The sequence below is a fragment of the Lycium ferocissimum genome, chromosome 8 (assembly GCF_029784015.1).
Source record: "Lycium ferocissimum isolate CSIRO_LF1 chromosome 8, AGI_CSIRO_Lferr_CH_V1, whole genome shotgun sequence".
In the NCBI taxonomy this organism is placed as follows: Eukaryota; Viridiplantae; Streptophyta; class Magnoliopsida; order Solanales; family Solanaceae; genus Lycium; species Lycium ferocissimum.
The window spans coordinates 61,644,578-61,667,587 of NC_081349.1; the positions used below are offsets into that span (position 1 = coordinate 61,644,578).

The 23,010-nt window shown below is 35.0% G+C and overlaps 4 protein-coding genes across 4 annotated transcripts in view; 3 read left to right on the forward strand and 1 right to left on the reverse strand.

Moving 5' to 3' along the window:
• LOC132068802 (methyl-CpG-binding domain-containing protein 2-like) overlaps positions 1-990 on the forward strand; it is a 17,285-nt gene extending 16,295 nt beyond the window's left edge. Inside the window, exon 6 of the mRNA XM_059462537.1 lies at positions 575-990. Coding sequence (XP_059318520.1) covers positions 575-753 — 179 coding nt within the window. The 3' untranslated portion in view covers positions 754-990. The remainder of the gene's footprint in view (positions 1-574) is intronic.
• Positions 991-5,837: 4,847 nt separating this feature from the next.
• LOC132068804 (mitochondrial import receptor subunit TOM7-1-like) lies at positions 5,838-6,378 on the reverse strand. The gene has a single exon (XM_059462538.1). The coding sequence runs from the start codon at positions 6,279-6,281 to the stop codon at positions 6,051-6,053; it is 231 nt and encodes a 76-aa protein (XP_059318521.1). The 5' UTR covers positions 6,282-6,378; the 3' UTR covers positions 5,838-6,050.
• Positions 6,379-8,717: 2,339 nt separating this feature from the next.
• On the forward strand, positions 8,718-13,597 carry LOC132068805 (uncharacterized). Its single transcript, XM_059462539.1, has 2 exons — positions 8,718-9,032; positions 13,309-13,597. The coding sequence occupies exons 1-2, from the start codon at positions 8,865-8,867 to the stop codon at positions 13,357-13,359; spliced, it is 219 nt and encodes a 72-aa protein (XP_059318522.1). The 5' UTR covers positions 8,718-8,864; the 3' UTR covers positions 13,360-13,597.
• Positions 13,598-19,882: 6,285 nt separating this feature from the next.
• LOC132066524 (uncharacterized) lies at positions 19,883-21,199 on the forward strand. The gene is made up of 4 exons (XM_059459828.1): positions 19,883-20,029; positions 20,170-20,235; positions 20,334-20,486; positions 20,927-21,199. Exons 1-4 carry the CDS (start codon positions 19,883-19,885, stop codon positions 21,197-21,199), a joined length of 639 nt encoding a protein of 212 aa, XP_059315811.1.
• Positions 21,200-23,010: the final 1,811 nt, after the last annotated feature.

The following is a 23,010-nucleotide window of genomic DNA, read 5'->3' on the forward strand; positions in this document are numbered from 1 at the left end:
CACGTTTTAAAAACCAGCATAAATAGTACCATGTTTGGTAGCATTTTAGTTGCCATGTATAAAATTCAGCACACCAAGTACGGTGTTTGGTTACTAGTTTACAATCCCGCATAACTAATTCATGTATAAATTATGAGGGAATCTATATATTATTTTATGCAGGGTAGAAGATAGAATGCCTAATACACGAATAACTAAACCCTGCATAACTAATACCTGCCTATGTCTAACCAGCAACCAAATGACCCTTAGGCTATAAGCACTTGATTGATGGATTTTCCTTCACTACCCTCTATCTATAACTAATCACCTCTTGGATTGAGAACCAAGCTATGAAATGAGTTCATAAGCATAGATCAGTCCATGTTGATTGGTGTGACTTCATAAATTGCGGACCTTGGAGACGGCTGCTGGATATGAAGTTCTGTATTTATATCTTTGCTCCTGACTGGTTATTCATCTGGTTGTCCCATCACCTTAGTCTAATCAATGCCTGAGCTTGGCAGTATTATTTACAAAAGGAGCAAACTTTGTACTGCGTCACTGATTTGAAACTCATTTGTAACTTTGACAGTTAATCGCATAGCATGGATTGATCAAGATGGCGATACAGATTTAAGGCTTGGTATGCCAGAGCTGCCTGCACCTTGTGACAGGGCCCCGCTTTTTGAACCTGTGAGCAAATCGTTCAAGAAAAAGCGGACTCCCTCTAAACGAATGAGCAATGCTGATGCAGGGTGGAAGTCAAGTTAGGAGAGTCTCTACTTTTATTTGTATATGATCCGGCAAAATCTCTCTGATTACCTTTTATGTAAGCTGACATTTAGCAAACTGCGCATGGACTTGTACCTATGGAAATGTTTAGGAAATATGGCTTTGACCAAGCTTTGTTTTTTGATGAACTTACCTTAAGTTGATATCTTTTGTTGTTTCCGACAAGTGTATATGAACGGAATTAGGTAATGTAAAGAGCTTCTGTTCTTAGGTTTAGTCGAAATGTTTTCTTCTGTTGATTGACACCCCTTCAGTGGAAAATTATACTATCTAAAAAGGTAAAAGACGAACTAGTATTGTTGAAATATAACCGGTTGATCTTGGTATTTTCATGTCGAGATGTGTGTTGTAGAAATGTTAAAGTTGCACCGCTCACATCTATTGTTTGATAACATTTTGACGCCCCATAACACGTTAATAACTTGCACGTTCTTTAAAAACAAATTTTATTTTAAAAGATCTTCTTTTTTTCAAAACACTTTTCAAAAAGTATTTTTGGCTAAAAGTTTGTTTACTAATTAATTTAAAAAGTATTTTTAGCCAGTAATTAGTGTTTGGCCAAGCTTTTAAAAAGTGCTTTTATGTATTTTTCTCAAAAGTACTTTTCTAAAAAAGTGCTTTGTAAATTATTTTTTTAACTTCTGAAAATCAAGCGTTTACTCCCAAAAGCACTTATTTTCTTCCAAAACTTGGCCAAACACCTCACTTTTAAAAGAAACACTTATTGAAAAAATAAGTACTTGGGAGAGAAAATAAGCTTGGCCAAAATCGTGCTATTAGTCATTTGCACAACCTTTCAGAAATACTAACTCCTAGACAAAAATAGATAATTTGACTAAACTACCCCCTAATTAAATAGGCATTAGAATTTGATCATATAACACTTAATAGGGGCAACTATGGAAAAACAAGGTTAATTCTTTCTTGATTTGCTAAGTGGACTCTTTTCTTTATCCAAGAAAAAAATGCTAAGTGGACTCTTTTTTTGATCCGGAGGGAGTATCTATGAGTGTATCCTTAGCACCTGTGCCAATTCGGATTGCATCATTTATCCCTTCTCTCATAATTTCAAAAGGTGTACTGAAAAAAAAAATTATATGGCACCATTTTATACTTTTGGCTTGCCATTCAAGGAAGGCTGGCCATAGTTGACAGATTGAGAAATAGAAAATCATGTGCCTTGTGAATGTGTGCTATGTAATAAGGTTATAAGGGGGTGGGCGGAACCCCATCACATCCCTTTTTTTCCTTGTATTGAAAATGTATTTGGGCACCGTTGTTATTATGGCTAGGTTAAAAAATACAAATTAATATTGGGATGAAGAAATTAAGTGAATAGATAGCGGATAGATATGGGGAACTAGTTAGAGAGTCTTAAAGAACCAACTGCTGTAAATAATTATACCAAGTATAATTTTAAAAAATTATTTTCGACCAACAAAATAATAAGATAGGAGTAAGTGATAACCGCTTCTCTATATTACATCGACATTTGTCTTTTCTGAATATTTCTATCGCAGAAAATTATTTCCAGACACGCTTTTATCTACCAAAAATAATTCATTAGATTGTTTAGTTTGATCTATAAGATATTTGTCAAAATTTCAAAGGAAAAAGAAAACAGGTATCTATCAAAGATGTAAGCAGAAAATGAAAGGTTCTTCTTGTCCAAAGCAGTCCCCTTTTGTCACAACAGTCAAAACCCAACCTCTTTGTTTATTTTTCTATTAAAAAACACCCCAAAATATTACTTTCTGGTTTTCATTTTATCTGGAACCAGACTTTAAGGAAATGAAACACCTATAGTGGCGCATCCAAGAATCTATAGGAGATTCAAAAATATTATACTAGAAAGTCTCACTACAGATCGGATATATAATGTAAAATAATTTTTAAACCCATTTTCACACTAAACTAAAATCTTCTCTTACGTCAGGAAAATTCAATAATTCATACATAACGAAAAAAATATATTTTTGCCCTATAATTTTCCAACGAATGATTATATCAAAGTATCACACAGAATATATATGATGGGGCTTGCACACAAGATATAGTCTACGCAGCCGACTGAATAGAGAACAGTGTACTTCCATCGGGCTTCCATAAGGTAACACATTGCTAGACTGATCTAAGAAGTGCTAATTCGGTACGGATAGAATTCATAGACATAGCCTCCAGAATCAATAAGGAGGCTAGGTTTCAGATCAGTAAATAAATCGAAACAAAAGAGAAGTAAACGTTAGTAGTACTCTAATAGCAAAACCGAAATTCACCATCAAACTAGTTCCACAAGAGAGGTGAAAATGCTCTCAGTGCTAAATGTGTAGGAGATCAAGGCACAATAACAAGAATATGACCCAGAGCACCCAAACAAATTAACATTTATTCAGTAACAAAACAATGTGCAGGAGATCAAAGCACAATAACACCAAGACTTTGATCCAGAACCCAAACAAATAACATTTGTTCAGTCATCACCCAACTAACAAAACAACGTGTAGGAGATCAAAGCACAATAACAACAAGACTATGATCCAGAGCACCCAAACAAATAATATTTATTCAGTCATCACCCAACTAACAAAACAATCAGCATATGACTTCTAATAACAATAGCAAAAAAAAAAAAAAAAAACCCAACTCCTTCATAGTCTTGAATCATGGATCTTCCAACAGATAGAACCACAAAAGGAATTTAAACAAAGGGGGGAAAAAAATCAAGCTAAGCAAACACACATTCTTCATTACTCTACTGAACCCATGATTCAAGAAGCACATATTCACCACTCTTGGGAGAATGAAGGCTGTCATTTATGAACAATGAAAAATGATGTTAAAAGAATGACTTCTGTAAGTTGGCAGAACTCGTATTCTCTTATCTCATAAGGGTCTTCTGCAAGAAAAATCTAAAGTGTCATCTTCTATTTATTTTAAAGGCATATGTATGTTGAAGACCTAAAACACTCTACTTGCTTAACTTCCATAGCTTAGCAGCATAAAGGCACCATTTAACCATTATACTTGGCCTTCAAATGTAAAATTTTGAGCTGCTCGATATATACTAGCTACTGATGTCAATGATTCTTTTAGCAGGGAATGGAGATAGCATTCCATTACTTATATATCAAGGTTCCAATAAAATTACTAGTAGGCACAAAAAAACGAGTAGATATTGACAAAACACCCAACCTAACACTCAAAATGCACAACCAACGATTAGATTCTAGAAGCTAAGAGTACTGAACTGTCTGGTGGTGTTTAGCAGGTGATACTGACTTGTGTGTATGTCAACCATATAAATCATTTTAGCTCACTACACAGATCCAGCAAAGAGACAGAAAAACCTCTCAAATTAACTAAAATGATACAGTCTCAATGAAGATTATCATACTTATATCTTAACACTAGGAGTTCAAGTTCTCCAAAAGCTGTAGAAGGAAAGCAACCCCCCTGTCCTTCTTATCACATAACATAAAAGTTATACAATGACAATTCTTTTTTACTGGCTCATCAGAGTAAATGCCTTCAAAATGCCAACATACAAGATATGCTAAAAATTAAATTTTTGTATAAGTCGAACCTGATGAGGAGACACCATATAATTACCACCTACTAATTCAAATCAATAGATTCATAGTCAAACCCATCACAGTCGAGCTAAAAATAACATCTGTTACAGAATAGCAAAAAAAGATATACTAGAAATTGACTGATATATAACAGATCAAGTATGAACGAAAACAGCTTCAACTTGCCCAAAATAAACGCACAACTATAGAAACTTGATCAACACGAGAGTCATCCAGTAAGAAGGTAACTCATCAGCAGACAGCAGACATTAATATACAGGTAAGAAAAACACAGCTCATACATATAAAATCAAAAGCAGATCCTAAAATTTAACTGCTGATAAACATCAAATCGACTAAAATATAACCCAAGCTCTTAACCAAGGAGCATCAAGAACAAAGATTATCGATCTGGGTAGCGAAGAAAAGGGCTGAAATCGTAATTTCTTTTGGGCCTTTAGGCAGTGCTGAGAAGATGAGAGAGCGAGGGCTTGGGTTCAGAGTTACCATACGATATAAGAACTATTAGTTGAGTGACCATACGAGAAATCAACTCACAAAATAAACGCATACCTACAGAAAGTTGATTATAGCGAGAAAATATCCAGTAAGGAATAATTCATTAGTATCAAATTCCTCGTCCATTAAAAAAACATTAGCAGCCACTAACAAACAGGTAAAAGAATAAAGCACAACTCTATTACACATAAAAACAAAAGCAAAATACTAAAATTAACTGGTAATAAGTGTCAAATCGACTAATAAATAACCCAAACTCCTCCATAAGATCACCGATGGCGAAGAAAAGGGCTAAAACTGTAATTTCAATTTCGGTATTTAGACAGGGCTGAGAAGCTGAAAGAGCGAGGGCTTGGATTCAGAGTTGCCATACGAGATAATAAACGCATACGTACAGAAAGTTGATCTTAGCAAAAATCATCCAGTAAGGAGCTAATTCATTCGTATCAAATTCCACGTCCAGTAAAAAACATTAACAGTCACTAACAAACAGTTGAAAAATAAAAATAACTCCATTACACATAAAATCAAATGCAAAATCCTAAAATTAACTGGTAATAAGCGTCAAATCGACTAATAATAACCCAAACTCCTGCATAAGATCACCGATAGTGGAAAAAAGGGCTAAAACTGTAATTTCCACCTACTAATTCAAATCAATAAGTTCGTAGCCAACCACCCCGTTATCGAACTAAAAATAACATTTGTTAGAGAATAGCAAAAAGGAAATACTATAGAAACTCAAATATAAAAAGACAATTTGACTGATATAAAACAGATCATATGAAGGAAAAGAGCTTCAGCTTGCGCAAAATAAAGGGTTGATTTCTCAGATGATCACTCGACTAATAGTTATTATCTCAAAAGGTCACCTTTATTCATCATTCCAATTTCCTTCAAAAAAAAAAAAGTGACTTTCTGAGATAATAAATCAACTCACAAAATAAAAGCATACCTACAGAAAGTTGATCATCGCGAAAATCATCCAGTAAGGAGGTAATTTGTTCGTATCAAATTCCACATCCATTAATAAAACATTAGCAGCCACTAACAAACAGGTAAGAAAACAAAAACACAACTCCATTACACAATTAACTGCTGCTAATAAGAGTCAAATCGACTAATAATAAATAACCCAAACTCCTACATAAGGGCTAAAACTGTAATTTCCATTGGGGGGGATTTTCAGACGGGGCTGAGAAGTTGAGAGAGTGAGGGTTTGGGTTCAGAGTTCATGCCGAGAATGATGACAAGTGGGATGAAGCCATAATGGGTTATTACTTTGGCTTTTTTGGCAGTCCATGTGCCCCACTCCTTGACGAAACTTGACACTGCCGCCACAGCTCCAGCGTCCTCATCGGCGGCCGGCTTCTTAGGGTTCTTTCCTTTCGCCTTCAGCATCACCTTGGATGTCATCTTCTGTTTTGTCTTCTTTTTGGCCTTTGTTTGCTTTCTGTGTATGCTTTCAGCGAGACAAAAGCCCTAGAAGTAGTGATGGTTAGTTTTGCAATGGGGTCACCGCCACTTATTAAGTTTCGGAAATGTAAAATTAGCCCAATACTCTTCAATTGGAAGCAAACAAGGCGATGCTTATCTTTAGGGGTGACAACATCAGCCCATAAAATCATATGATTATTTTTAGGGGTGACAACATCAGTCCATAAAATCATAACCCGGCTGACCCATTTAGGTTTGGAAGGGTTCGTTTATTTTATTAACTCAGCCCATTTTGATCCATTTAATTACATGATCTGTCCTTCAAATAGGGGGCAATTTGCAGGATTGCCTTTCATTGGGGGTGATCTTTAATTTTTACCCTTTGCTACAAGCCTCTTGGTTTCAGGTTCGAACCCCTGCTCAATCAAAAATTAAAAAAAATAAAATCGCAAGGCATAAGTTGGATTTGCAGGGCATAAGTTGGGTTTCAAACTCTGCCCTAAGCCAAAAAAAAAAGAGATTGCTGGAATTTTGCAAACCGCTGCCTTAAGGCCTAACTTTGGATAAAAATTCCTTAAGGCATAAGTTGGGTCCAACTTCTGCCCTGCGAATCCCAACTTATGGCTTGCGATTTTTTTTTTTTACTGAGCCTGGATTAGAACCTAGGACCTCTGGGTGTTAAGCGAAGGGAAAATATTAAAGACCATCAATTTGAGGGGCAAAAATTAAAGACTACCCCAAAAGAAGGGCAATCTGCGCAAAAAAAACTGTCAAATAGGCTGGTCATTAAGTTTTGCCCTTCTTAATCGAATTTATTGGTTAGATCTATTCAAAAGAATACTCCACGAGGTTAGACGAATTTAATGGTGTCATTTTTGTATTTTTTTTTAAATTAGGTTGAAGTTAAAATCAACCCCCCAAAAAGTTAACATTGAGCCTCTTGGTCAAACCACAAAATAAATTACATTCCGGGTTGCTCATAACCCTATAGTCTAATTTATAATTAAATTTTTAATTCAAGTATGTTACGATGTTCAAATCTCCAATTTAGTGTTTATAGGGCTTAAACCCAAAATCCTCAATTTTCTGCATTCATGTCCGTGATTTAGATGTCCAAATCCAGCATAAAAACGTGTGTAATCGCCAGTGTTAAGTGTAAAATCATCACCTGGAAGCTATATATCAAACGCAAATCAAATCTCCTTCAACCTGTAGCTTTATTCATCCAAAAATTATGTTGGAATATCAAAAATCACGAAAATAGCCATTTTATACTACAAGCACCTTCGCAATTGCAGTGGCTAACCCTCAATTAGGACATCCCAAATGCCACAATTGCGATCCGACCACAATTTGACTAGCTTCGCATTGCGGTGGTTAACTCGCAAATGCGGCTCCACAATTGTGGTGGCTAGTCCGCAATTGCAACGCACCCCATTAGATAAAAAATAAACTAGCAATTGCTGAAAATGTGATTTTTTTATTCGAAACTCGGCGGAGCCCTCAGGTCGCAATCCGGATCACGCCAACAAATCCTAAATATCAAATAAATATATAAAAAAGTCTCAAATTAAGAAACATTGTACTAAAATTCAAAACAAGGAATTAGATTATTACAAATTACAAATACCAAACAATAAAATGAAATGAAAAATGCTACCCTAAATCTCAAAGGACCGTCTGCGCATCCCCTAGTTCACCTTTTTGGTTCGTCATGTTTGTTTCTTTATATCTATACTTATCCTTTTCAATTTATTTTCTTTATTTTTATTAGGGTTCGTACCCGCTCGATGCGCTGTGGGTATTGACCATTTAATTTTATGCTTAATCTTTTTATATATTCTTAAGTCATATTCCTCTATATTTCTACCTTAAAGTTTGTTATCTTTGTATTCCTTGTTTATCGTTATAGGTATTATATTTATTACTTGATATCATTACATTGCAAAAGCTTGAAATTCTGTTGTTGTTCAGTATTTCTTATTTTTAACTTTATCTATTATGATTTCAGTTTCGTGACTTCATCCATAATATTACTTTTCTAATGATAATTCAAATAAAATCTTATCCAAATATATCTACACTATAAGAAGATAATTTTAGAAAAAAAAAAATCTTTTCTACGATTTTTGTCTATTGTTATTGCATTATATATTACTTAATCCAGCCATATTTCTCTCAAAATTGGATTAATAGATAAATTATCACCATCATTAAACAATAATAATAAAAAACTCATAAAATCAACTAAAAAATCATTCGCTATTCACTCTCTTGCTATTACCCACTAAAAGCACGACAACCAAGATATATATTATCATATAAAAAAATAATTCTATTCAATTGACACATAACTTAATTCGAATATCTAAAGAACCAACACCAAGCGTTCCTGTTCAACCCAATAACTCGCGATAACAACGAGAGACTGGGAGGAGGACATTATCGTCATTTCGGTTTCATAGAGAGAAATAGAAGTGCCTCTTTGGCCCGCCCCTCTTCCCAGGATACACTACTAGCAACCCCAAATTCTGTAATCTCACACAGCAAGAAACTGAAAAGATGGGTGGGGGAATGGAGTACAACAAGAACAAGTGGATCGAGGAATGGGGAACTGCCAGAGAGAATCTTGAGTACAACTTTCGTTGGAGTCGACGCAATCTGGCCATTGTTGGTATCTTCGGTATCGCTATCCCTGTTTTGATTTACAAAGGAATCGTCAAAGAATTTGTAAGTACAATCTTTTCTCTTTCTCCTAATCAATTTACTATTTCATTTTTGTGCATTTGTCGACTTTCGGATCTGCTTTATTATTACTCTCAAGTCTCATTATAATCCCAACATGTGGGGTAGAGTGTACGCAGACCTTACCCTTACCTTTTGACAGGCAGGGAGGCTGTTTCCGATAGACCCTCGGCTCAAAGAGAGATGAAAAAAAATAATCAGTAATCTGATTCTGATTGTATTTGTGTTTTTTTTTCCGTTTATGTCAGATGTATGATATATCATTGTTGTTTAATGTTATGCTTTGATTTCGTCAATTTTAGATTGTAAGTGATATTTTAATTGGGAATTTTTGTTGGTTCGTAGAATTTTGCCTAAACATAAATAATAGTGGTAAATAAAATATCTTTTGAATGAGAAGTAGTGTCTTAAGTTGGTTTTTTTTTTTCTTCCCGATAAATTGTTATTTACTAACCTTGAAATTCTTGCATCTAATATCAATTATTTTCTCTCTTCTTCGTAAAAAAATCTCTTTCTGCATCGAATTCTCGCACTTAAAAAGCAGAAATATTTTTGCTTTCCTAAGAAGAATTTCTCTACTATTTGCTTAGTGTGGAACTTCAAAAGGCTTATCGTATTCACAATCCTTTTCGGCAAGGAGAGGGCGCAAATGTTGCTTTTAGGAAAACGTTTTTTTAATTTGTTTCAAGCCTTCATCTTTTATGGTCTTCATTCATATTTTTCCTACAATCTAAAAGCGATATTTTGAAAACATTTATTATTTTCTGATTTTTTTTTCTTTGTGAAAATGGCGTCGACAAGTTCTCTCACAACTGGGATTTCAAACTTCCATAAGTTCACCAAGAGCTACTTCTCGTCAGTCTCCTTTTGTTGTTTTCCATTCATTATTTGAAAAATCATCGGCAGTTAGGGAGAGAAATGGCTTGTATCTGAGTGTCAATATTTGGTCAAAATTTCCTTCCGACATTTCTTTAGTTAGAAAATGAAGCACCATCTGCCTTGTGTTCTTCATTCAACCATACTCAGTTTTTCATGTTATTTTCTTTTTGGAGTTTTGGGGTCTGTAGAAAATATTTTGGTTCCGATTCAACTGTGATTAGGTTTTAATGTTCTCTGTCATCTCAATTTTTTCCCTCAAGTTGGTGGGACGACTTCTCCTGTTCTCTAAAAGAATGTCTGAAATGAATTCTGACAATTGGAAGTGTTTTTTCTTCTGATTTTGACTATGAAGATGACCAAAGTCGGCAACACAAAAAGAATAGAAAAAACAAAGCGAGAAACATTGGGAGTGTGTTAATCAGTTGGGTGGGTGGTTTAGGAGACTTAAGAGCCTGTTTGGATTGGCTTATTTTAGGTGCTTTTAAGCCAAAATAGCTTTTAAGCATTTTTGAAGTGTTTGGGTAAAATAAAAAAGTGCAGATGAGAACAGTGGAAGCAGAAGCCTCTGGATCATCTGGTTCTTATCATTCGTCTTGTTGATTATGAAGTTGATAATGATAATTATGGAAACAAAAGTTTTATAAGTGTTGGCTCCTCTGATGACTCATCTCTAACAGTTGGGCTACAAGCAAGAACTGTGTTATGGTCTTTCATTCAACATCACCGTATGAATCGGTGCTACAATTCTGAATATTCAAAGAAATGGCATCAATATAATCGGGTTCTACTTTAATTTACTTAGTTATAATCTCTATATATATATTTATTCTTTGTGATTTAATGATTTTTTCCCCCCATAAATGCATGCCAGTTAGTTTAAGAATAACATCTTTGATATGTTTACAATTTGTTATTCCATTGTAAAACTACAATTTAGTTGGCATAAACATGTATGTCGCAGGCATGAAATCATATGAGATCATTTTGAAGTATTTTACTTGAATGATCATATCAATACAATTTTCAAGGTATAAAAAAATGATGTTTCTAGTAGGTGATACGAAATTGACTCAAGAACATGAAATTGAAATCAAACAAGGAAATTGAAGATAGAATTAGACCCAAAATTAGTATGAGTTTAGAACCAATTAGACTAAAAGCCTAATTACCCCTAAAAATCAACTAATTAAGACCCTAATTTAGGACCTTATCAAAAAAAAAAATTAAGACCCTAATTTAGGATGAGTCCTAAATGGATTAGTGACTTTTGGAATCCTTAAGACTAGGTAATTAAGCAATTAAGAAATCACTACTCATTACTCAAAAAATCTAAACTAATTATCAATAAGAAAGCAATAAACAAAGCAATAAGGAATTAAAAGAAAGCTCTCAAAATGCATTAAAACATACAGGGTTAAATGACATCATCTCTTTCTTTGTTCATCAAAATCTATCCCAAAATGGTTAAGACTTCCTATCTATGCTACCATTGGTTATGTTTAATGTAATTCTTAAAACAGCCTTAAAAGGGGATGAAAACGTAATTACCCATTTTGTTCAAGTTCTGTCTCAAGCGCCTCCTCCTGCGCGCTCGTGTTCGCTATGTAGCTTGGTGGCCTTCTTCGCGGTTGCGTTGGAGGCTCGCGTTCGCGAAGCAATGTGATGCCCATCTCCTGTGGCTCAGGGTCCTCCTGCGCAATCACATCTGCCTGCTCGCGTACGCGGTGCACAAGCTCTAGCTCTTGCTGCTCGATCATGAAGGCCTGTCATGATTGCGATGCTTCTGCAACTGCTGCAGTTTCAACATTCTGTCCAAGAGCTCCAAAATTCTCATTTTCAGCTCCCAGCCCCAATTCTTGGTCTCCACAACATTGGGGCACTGTATAACGAGTATGAGACTCCTCCAAAAAGCTCATGGACGCTTCGAGCTTCATGATCAACAATTCGAGCGCTTGTAGCTCCCTTGCTTGGCTTCTAGTGAATGGCCTAGTTGGAGTAGGTGTGGGCATGGTTGTATTGTCCCCAATCCCCCCAAATTAGAAAAACATCCTCAAACTTGCATCATCATATCTACAACACAAGGACTCAAGTGGCTATATGTTGTCATATTCCATCCATTAATTGAATACTCCTTTGGTGGCATTGACATAATAGGTTAACGAGATAAGTGTGGAATTTGGTTAAAGCTTTGTATTAACCGTATAGAGACAAGTGTGGAATTTGGAGTACTTCTTGTAATTTTCCCTTGAAAACAAATTATTAACGAGCCTTTGACAACTACTGAAAATTTCTTTGTAAAGAATGTTGTGGAGAAAGAGTGTGTGAGAAAAAAAGAAAAAACATTTTGCTGATAATAACTATTGAAGATGTCTCAGGTTCAATTCCTAGCAGAAACAAGAGACAAAACACTAGGTGATTTTTCCCCACTGTTCAAGTCTTCGTGGACTGCTGGTGGGAGGTGGCAGGTGGCAGGTATCCTATGGAACTAGTCGATGTGCGCGCAAGCTGGCCCGAACGCCACAGTTATAAAAATAAAAAGTAACTATTGAAGATTTATGGAAGTTTGTGAGTGGAAGATTTTTCTTTGATAACGCCCGTAAACCACTTCTTTAAGAGGAAAAAACAGATTTTGAGTATTATTGACAAATTTTGTTAGTAATATTATTTGCTAAATTTCAAAAGGATTTCTTCAAAGGTTTGGGAGTCAACCTTAATGTTAGACTGGAATGGATCCGGATATAGTGAAATAGATACAGAGGGCTCACATAATCGAATCCAAAAATCTGGGAGTGAGAATGTAGTTGATTGATAGTGTCCTATGCCCGGTCAAAATAAAATTTTCTGAAGTTGCATGGATGGAGTAGCCACTTTGCTTTTTCCCATTCGTGATGCTTGATATTTACTGCGCATAACCAGAATTTGTTTTGGAAGTTCAGCTTCCATCTATTTTGATCTTATATTTCTGTGCATATCTGTTCTCAATATTGGATTAGTTGGCAATATTGCTAATTTGTCATGAGTTGACTCCTATTAGGAACCTTGTCCACTCTTTACGTTTCTTAGTAGTATCAGCTGCATCATATAATTGAAGAGCCATTATATGTGCTATGAGTTTGGGTCCTGCATCTCCTATATTTGAGATCTCATGTCAACTTTGTTACAGATTTTCAGTAACATCAAAATGCTCTAATAAAATTCAAGTAGTTTTTGTGTCAATGTGGCCTAAAGACTTTCTTTGCTACATTTCCTGTATTGGATATATTATCACTGCTCTTGTTAATATATTGTGGGGTAGTGTTAGAAAAGACTAGTTGTCGTGATTTTGTTCCATCATATCTAAGCCTAGTTTTTCATGAGTATTAACACTGATAATTGTTGACAGCATTTGCATGACGATGAGTGGAAGAGGCCACGCACAAAGTTTTTACCATGAAGCCTTTTAGTTCTGTAATAATATTGGAAGGAGGACAATGAAATTCTTCCTCGTGTTGAATTAGATCTGTTTCAAATTTCAATGAAATTCTCGGTACCCTCTCCTCAGCTTGTTAAGTTCTGTTGCGACTAACTTTTTTCTCAATAATTTTGTATGTGTCCTTTGAAATCATATTCTTGGTGACTTTCAGCATTGACTATATGATTGTTTCTCATGAGTGGTATATTTAATTTGGCTTTGATGTTTTGGTCTCTCTCTCTCTCATGTGTGCACTTCTGGTATTTGTATATCAAATGCAAGTTTGTGTTGATCTGGGCCTTGCGAGGGATTTAGAAATAGGTGCTTCTCTGGACACATTTGATTATTTGGGGAAAGTGTTGTTCATATCCTGACAGTACATACCTTTTGATGTCCTTGTTTGGAAATTACAACTTCCTGTCCTGTTTAGCGAATCTCTTTAAGTTCTGTTCAACGATCCACAGAGATGCAAATTATTACTTGTGTTGGTGTGTTATTACAAGGATGAGCGGAGCGATATTAATCTTACCGAGGTGTATATTAAACAATCTAAATTTTGCCAAACCGCGGGCGCCCTTGTTTCCTCGATCAGTAGATGGTTGTTTCCTTCAATGTTTGATACAATCCAGATTTACTGTAACGTGATTTTTCTTACTTTGTGCCTCACTCAACTGACAAATTGTATGAGACTATTTTTGTTTCACAAATTTATGGACCCAAAAGTGTAAGATATGAGTCCAATATAGTACTCTTGAAGATAACCAATTTTGCTTGTTTTTATCCCATACCATTCGTCGAACTACTCTTGTCAATGTCCTTCCCTGAACGGCCAAAGCTTTTCACATATATCTATAGAAAATATTCACTCTGGATGCTACTTTAGTTGTCTTTACTCTGAAATAACAACAAAAGGTCAATGACCTCGCGCCACAGGATATTCCTCAGTAAGTTTTTCATGCTCTTAAATGATACCACAGCAGATTTCGAAATGCGTTCTATGTTGGGAAATGGTCAAAGCCTTAAGGTTTCACTAGTTATCTTCGAAATACTAGTATTGACCATCTTGCTGGTATGGCTCCATTTGAGCTACTGGATTCGGATGAACACATAAGGGGTCATTTACACTTTTGGCCCTTCTTTTTTATGCCAATAGGGGCGTAAGGTCATCTAATTATGTTATGTAAATAGTGGTCGTTTGGTTCTTTGGTCGAAATAGTCCGGGATTATAATCCCGGGACTAATTTATCCCATCTGATGGGATTATTTTATATGTGGTAAAAGATGGTATAAAATAATCCATAAATAATTTAAGAAGGTATAAGGTATTCCTAAATTTTTAGCGTTTGGTGCAAGTATAAATTTATTCCGGGATTATTTTATGATACCAAAGCGTGGTATAAAAGGACGGGATAAAAAATTAAAGACCAGCACAAAATAAGGGCAAAAATTAAAGACCGGTCCATTTGAAGAGCAAACCGTGCTATTACTTCACACATAAGTAATACACTAGCTCCACCCCGGTCTAGGCATCTGAGAGACATAACTCATGAAAAATGCAGTCCTTGATATATTTAAATAAAATATTGACTCACTCGTTGAATTTCAACTAGTTACTACTTATAGGGATACCTTGGAGATTAATTTGATTCAGGGTGATCATTGCTGCCTTTAGTAGAAGCAGAAAAGTAAAGAACACATAACAAAGACTAAAGCTTTAACCACCAAAGGATGTGGTGCAGCGGATGCATTGACAACCCTTAACCAGGAAGGATCTCGGGTTGAACATGGTTAAAAAAAATTCTTGGTAAGGAGCGCTTCCCTTCGAATTGGGCCCTACGCGGCGCGAATCTGGATATAGTCGGAGTTCAATGCGGGTACGGGATACCGGGTGGAAAATCAAAAAAAGACTAAATCCTTAGTGCTAAAATCTGGAGGTTAAAAGTCTGAAACACAAGATCTCGTATGAAACTACTGGTATATGCAACTCTAGCAAGCTTCCTACCCCGAAAGGAGCTCCGAGCTCCTCAGAAGAAACGTGTAAGGCAATCGCATAGCTTGTTGCAACTATTACAAGATAAAAGTTACAGTAAATGAACCACGTGAGCTGCAATAGTAAACTATGCCGCGTTGTTTCTCCCGCCACAAATGAACATCTTGCTTCATGGTTAGCAACCATCCATTATGAAAATATAAGTTACCGTGACTCAGAGATAAAAGGGTTACAAATGATCTCTTTTTCCATATTTCTTTTCAATTGGGAAAATTTATTTGGTGTTGCGGGACGATATTGAAAACCATAAGCAATGTTGCACGACAACAATACATAACAGACAACGCATTTAACCGACTTAGCCACCAGTGCAAAAATCTCAACTCACCTACTACTTAAGTGAACTCAAATATGCCACCAATTGCACTTCATAGCTCGCAGTTCCCCCCCATAATGTTTGCTGCTGCACAAGCTTTGCTATCCCATTTGAGTTGGTAGAGTTGAAGTCATATTATTTTGAGGCATTGTATTGCCTCGACTCCTACTTAGCAGGGCTATTGCAGGAAACTCAAGTGGTTTTGAACTTGATAAACTTTGCGTTGTTGATACCAATGAAGAAGGGAAACTATGCTCATGGTATCAGCGAAGGCTCACCGGTTATCTTCAAAAAACTAGTATTATGTACTCACAGGCACAAAATGTTGCAGATTTGAGTTTTAGGATAACACAAACAAAGACTAAAGCATCAAGTGTTAAAATCTGATTGTCTTTTACAAAAGGAGGCAAAAGATCTGCACGCAACACGTCTTATGGAACTACTGATTTATGCAACTCTAGTTTGCTTTCGAGTTCCTACCAATAGAAGATTCTCAATCAAATGGTTACCACGTAATTGGAAATTGCATAGCTTATTGTAGCATTATCTTATAAGCTGATGTATATAACTCAGCCACCAGAACATTGCGCGGTATATATAGAGTCAAATATGGTTCCTAGTTGCCTTCTCTTGCCACAATAGAAAGCAACTAAATTGGCGAATAGGAAAATCTCTACTGTTAAGCGATTGAGGGTATGCATATGGAACTTCAATGCCATACTTGAGGCACTAAGAGTAGTTGTTTCCCATTTCAAAGATGTGAATTTGAAACCGTGAAAGAGCCAACTAGATATTAATGCTATTCAAGGGTCGTTTGACGTTTGGTACATGGGATGGGATAAGGATAATAATCCTAGGATAAACTTTGGGATTAAGTATATTTATTTTGCATCGATAAGAATGTACGATTTCCCAGTTCATATCAAAATAGAAAAATACTGTACGTCTGACCAGCTGGGTGTCCAAAAGATTCGTCCGTCACTATAATTCAAGAAGATCAGAAAATGTGTTTGGAAACAGGACTCGTGATTGCCTCCAAGAGTATTAATGTAAATTACTATGTATCATTTGAGTATTATATGGACACTCTCTCTCTATATATATATATAAGCGAAAGGCATAAATTGGCCCCTAAATTTGTCCCCAAAAGTCGATATCATACTTAAACTATCGTGATGTCCCATTACACACCTTATGTATTTAAAAGTGATATTTTTTACCCCTAAGAATCACATAAATATTTATTTAGAAATAATAAAAAAAGAGGCACGTTTTGGTTATATATTATTTATTTTTCCTTTTTTTTAATTGTAAAATTCAATTTTTTTTAACCCTCACCCCACCCCTCATTTTCCCCACCCACCTCTAACCAAATTCATCTTCATTCTTTCTTCCATCTCCATCTCCCTTCCCTCCTCCATAGCAAAGACATAAACCAAAATTTAGAACACCTTTTAATTCTCTGAGCACCTCCGCCATTATTACTCCATGAAAACCTTTTGGTGGAATTTTGGATAAATTTTTCAAGTCTGGATTGTCTAGAAGAAGAAATGAAGCAAACGGGTATTTGTGGGTTTTCTTAATTTGGTGATTTGAATGAGAACTAGAAGCAATATTGGAAGAAGATGGTTAGTTGGAAATTATTGTTGCTTCGTTTTTTGTGGTGATTTATCTCCTGTTGCAACGACGGTGGGGAAGGTGGTCGGCGGTGAATTTTAAATTAAATTTCGGCTGGTAGATTTTTGGAGAAAAAGAAGTGGGTAATATTTCATATTTTTTGTTTGTGAATTTGAAATGAAGACGAAGAAGGGTGTGGGGCGTCGGGGCGGGGGTGGCGTGAAGGTGGAGGAGAAGAGGGAGTGGGGTGACGTGGTCGAAGCTTTGATGGCTAAAATCTGTTTTTGCTATTGAAGAGCCTATTTTAAATCATAGATCCAAAATCCAATGGAGTTTGCTGAGATTTAGTACTAATCTAGTTTTCAATTGCTTCAGTCCAAAAGAATTTTTTTTTGTGGGCACCATTGAAGCAACGTCATTAGCATCACCACTGCTCCGTCTCATCTTTTCCGGCAAATGGGTCACTTTATTTCATGTTGCTATTATGCTTATTGTTTCCTATAGATGAGCTTCTATTTTCTGTCGATTTGTGATTTTCTGTCAAACTATTTCTGATGATAGTGGTTTTTTGATATGTGAAATTGCAGTGATGGTGGTGGTATTAGGTGGTGGCTGACCGGTGGTTGGTTAGACAAGAACAACTATTTTCTTTTTATTTCATTTATGGTTAGTCCCACTCATAGAAATCGAAGGAACAATTATTATTAATACTAGTCCCACAAAGCAAACCAATTTTTTTGTTTTGTTGAAATATCAGCTCATCATTAGTAGATCAGAAGTTTCCAAAATGTTTCCACAAGTTTGCGAATTCACTATCAACAAAAAGATTATGCATAGTTTCTTCTTTGCAACAAGAGAACCTAGAAGGTCCAATCACCCCAAATTTATAAAGTTTCTCATCATAGGTACAGGGTACTAATGCACAATTTATATTCAATGTCGGAGAAGACGATCAATGTCGGAGAAGACGACCTGCCATCTTCCAAAGATAACTTTTTTGTTTTTTTTTTAATTTATTATATAAAGTTATATATCAATGAAAGAGAAAAGATGAATTTTTTGCCAAAAAAATAAAATAAATATATATATTATTATTTGAGCCATTAAATCATGCCTAAGGAAAGTGGCACTTTTTTTTAGATATGTGTCAACGATGAAAAGTTTTTGATTAGGTTGCCTGATTGCATATTTAGGTGTGTGAAAAATCTTGACACATTTGAAGTTATCCAGGTTTGTATTTTTAAGCTGCACATAACTAATATTGAAAAAATGTGTTAAAAAAATTTAAAGAAAAAATTGCAATTCTTGAAACTGATAAAATATTGAAAATGTATTTGGCTAATCAACATCTGTGAATTAAATTTTTTATTCCAAAGGGTCTTGTTGAACAGATCCCGCCAACGGTGTTTAACTTAAGTGAAACTTTGCTCCTTTTATCAATGATAACTTACCACGTTTTCTTATGAATTTAAAGATTTCCCCGAAGATTGATATTCTTTAACTTTTCCTTTACGCAACTCTTAATAGTATTTTTACTACATTATCCTTATCTTTCTCCAATTAATTGCACTCTAATCAATATTGGTTACTTTCTAAAAGCAATTAATATTAAGGGCAAAGTAGGAAACACTTAATTAATTCTATCTTGATTTTGCAAATGAACAAATATTTTGGGATGAATATTTATAGTAATGTGGACAACTAATATGGAACGGAGAGAGTATAATCCATCAATTCTAATACTACTAATACAGAGTAATACTAATGCATTTGTGTAGGAACTTAAAAGGTTAATTTCAACAATCATTGAAATTTTGGATACATGAATTATAATAAATTCTTTGAAAGTTCCCATGTAAGCATTAAAACCCCCAAAACAATTGCATGTTCATTTTTCCAACAATGGAAGAGAGCTTTGATTTGTTATTAAATCCTATGGGAATGAACAGACTTGGGAAGTTCAACTAAAACGTCCTTTGAAGAACTCAATAAAAATGCCCATTGGTTTTCTTCCTGACTTAAAAACTGTTCATTAATATCCACTAATGCTCACTGCTACTAGTGAGACAACTATTTATAGACCCCTTAATTCGTGTTAAAGCAAATATCTAAATTTGTATGTAAAATATTTCAGAGAAAAATTAAGTATGAGTCGATGTTCTAGAAGCGAGTTAGCTAGTGATCTAAGCAAGTCTATTATTTGTGACTTATCAATTGACATACTACATAGAGTGCTAGAGCTCATGCCCATCAAATATGCTGCAAGAACTAGCACTTTATCAAAGCTTTGGAGACATTTTTGGTCCACACAGCCACACCTTGTGTTTGATCACCTATTTTTTCAGTATGTATCTAATATTGGAGCTTCTGCTGCAAGTATAATCCACAAAATTCTCATGCAACATACTGGAAATATTCTGGAATTCCATCTTATATCAAAGGAAGACGAACTGTAGCAGTCAGATTTGGAACAATATATTATCTTTGTCTCAAATCATGGTATCCAGAAGCTCACTTTAGATATGTGCAACAATGAAAAATATGTGTTGCCTGATTGCATATTTACTTGTGCAACGTTGTCACATTTGAAGTTATCCAGGTGTATCTTTAAGCTGCCTGATGGTACTCAATTCCCTAATCTAGTTAGCCTTCAATTAGAACATTCTGAAGTATCAAAAGGGCTGGTCTTATTTTGCCAATGCTTGACACTTTGGACTTAAAATTTTGTATTGGTGTTGACCATGTTAATATTATTTCCCCGAAGATTGAGAACTTAACTATCCTTAGTAGCTATACAATTACATTTCAGTGTTTTAATGTGAACCGAATCTTTAAAAGGATTAAACACCTCAGCTTGGATGGGTCATCCCTAAAGGTGAGAATATTGTATCAATGCCTTGATTTGTTTTTTATTTTGTAGTATTTTAATTTGTTATAGTAGCTAAATTTCAGATGTTTTTATTGCTTCTCCAGAACTTAGGGTCTGTCCACAGTCTTGATGTGGTACTAAACTTGCAAAGCCTGCTCTATGACTTGAAGATTTCTGTCAAACGTATTTCTTATGCGCTTTGTCTGCTTCGGAATTCTCCAAAGCTTTATGAAATTGACATAGATGAAGTTGTCAAGGTAAGAAATATCATGACTAACAAGTGCAGGCAGTTATTAGTTATACTGTGTAATGGCTAATAAGAGTAGTGGCAGAGCCACATAGGCCACTGAAACAGTACTCTTCACGGGCACATTATATTGTGACTTTAAACTAATACTCTCAGTATAACCGTAAAATATTTAGTTGAAGTTAAATCCTTTCTGCGATTTTGGGACGAATGAAAAAGAAAAGTGTGTCAAAAATTGTGGTGGAGGGAGTACTTCTTATACATATTATATTAAATTTTGAACACCCTTGTTGATATTGACTTTGGGTACATTTCTATTGTACATATTACATTAGACCTTGAATTTTCTTAACAAATATTTTGCCTTCGCCACCAAGTACAATTCTATGTATATATGTATCTTCAGATGTGGAGGTTGACTGACTTGGTGCAACATGATTCTTCTGTTAGGTTGATGAGACAGCGCGTCACACAACGGAACTATTTGATTACTTGTCGAAGACAGGAAACGAAGTGAGTGAAGCTCTGAATATGATTCAAACAGTGAGGTTAAGGAAATTCAAGGGGACAAGCACTGAAATGTACTTAATAAAAGTCATACTTGCCCATTCTCCTAAACTTGCGAGGATGGTCATTGAACAGATCGAAGAAAGTAATGAACTTTTGAAGGACCTGATAAGCTATCATCGAGCATCACCAAATGCAGAAATCAAGTACACTTAAACTGATTGAAGTGCGTATTACGACTTACTGGTCAAGTGAATTGATTTCATAATTTGCAGATTTATCCTAGTCTTTGCATAGTTTTACTTTTCTTTTTCTTGTAATCCTATCGATTTGTCAAATTAGATGTTGTTCATGATCCTTCTATAATTGAATAAAAGCGAGTCTGAATGGGTATACATTCTGAATATTTGCTTGTAGGGGTTGTTGTGCATCTCCTTACTTCACAATGCATACAACAACAACAACCAAAGCTACAAATAGTGTCTAACAGCCAAAGACTTTAAGCACAACCAGGCGAAAGGCAAACTCCATCTTTTTGGATCTTGGTGAGCTTAATATGTGATTCTCATCTTTTTCTCTGTTGGAAGATGTTAGCTTATGAAGCAAAAACTTTATATATGTTAGTTTTCTTGGGTATGTGCATACGATCGGTAATTGGTATTGGCATTTGGTGCAGCTATCTATATATATATAATTGCAGGACATAAGCCCGGTGATGTGGCGCTCTCTATGACCAGCAAACTCATTTTTCTTTTTTCTCAATTTTTTGGCTTTTCTCCTATTTAATAATCATGTGTTATTGGAAAAAATTCCAGAAGTCACTTTTTTAAAAAACCAAAAGACATTTCCCCTCGATTGTAAGGGCCTTCCAAAAGAAAGAATGAAACGTTGCTTCCATTTAAATAACTGACCAGCTTTTTCATCTTCCCCAAACAAAGTATTACACGCTGCCAGTTGCCACAAGAAATCAAACATTTACAATTGTTAAAATACTAATGATAGTTACACAGGAGTAATACCGACCTCTGTTCACAAATGATTTTGTGAAGATGAATACACAAAATGGTGAGGATGTTCACGTGCAAATTTGGAGCAGAAAACGAGCTTTGCTTTTGCTTACCAACTCAAATAATATATTTACATCCAGCATAAACGAGTGTATAAGGTTTATTTCCTTTTCCTTCTTTTTCACTTTGAAAAAATATGGATTTATATGATTTGTTCTACATCGGTGTAAATATCATGAATAAATAGCATGCTCTTTCTAATGAATTTGTCTGGATTATTTGGGTTTGATCTAGCAAAAAAAATTATGCATTTATGTGCTATTGCCTCTCCTTTTTTAAAAGAGAGTTGTCTCATTGTGTAGAAATAAATGAATTCTATGTGGTACTTAATTATGTTCCGTTCCTGCTTTTTTATTACTATCTCCGGTTCAAAAAGAGTGTTCACTTAGGTGGGATATAATTTATGTAATTAATTTAGTGAATTAATGATGAACGATTACAAGTATTGGAATTGACTGTGGATGCGATTCGTGATAACGAGAAAAACATAATTCTTACCAAGCATCTACTCTTAACTATGATGACAACAAAAAACTGGAACTAAAGAAAATAAAATCTGATTTTCTGCCTATTATCACTTTTTATTACTAATCAAAATACATATATCTCATTTCTATGGACTGTTATCTTCTGATTAGAAGTCATAAGATGATATTTGTGCAGAATTTTAATTTTTTAATGTTCATGAAATCTTTCATAATTAGATAGAACTTAAATGACTAATATATTAAAATAATTCAAGTGAATGAAGTAGCGTATGGATTAATCTAAGTATATTTTTTTCATAGAAAAGTGTATTAGTGTCTAAACTACTATTTAAATTCGTTAATGACATGCTGATATTTTTTGTAGATGTACTAATATATTTTATGACCGCGCTTAACTAGTTGGTTACATAATTATTAAAACTTCTTTTTTGATGTCATCCATATTGTGAGAATAAAGCAGGTCAATAGCAGT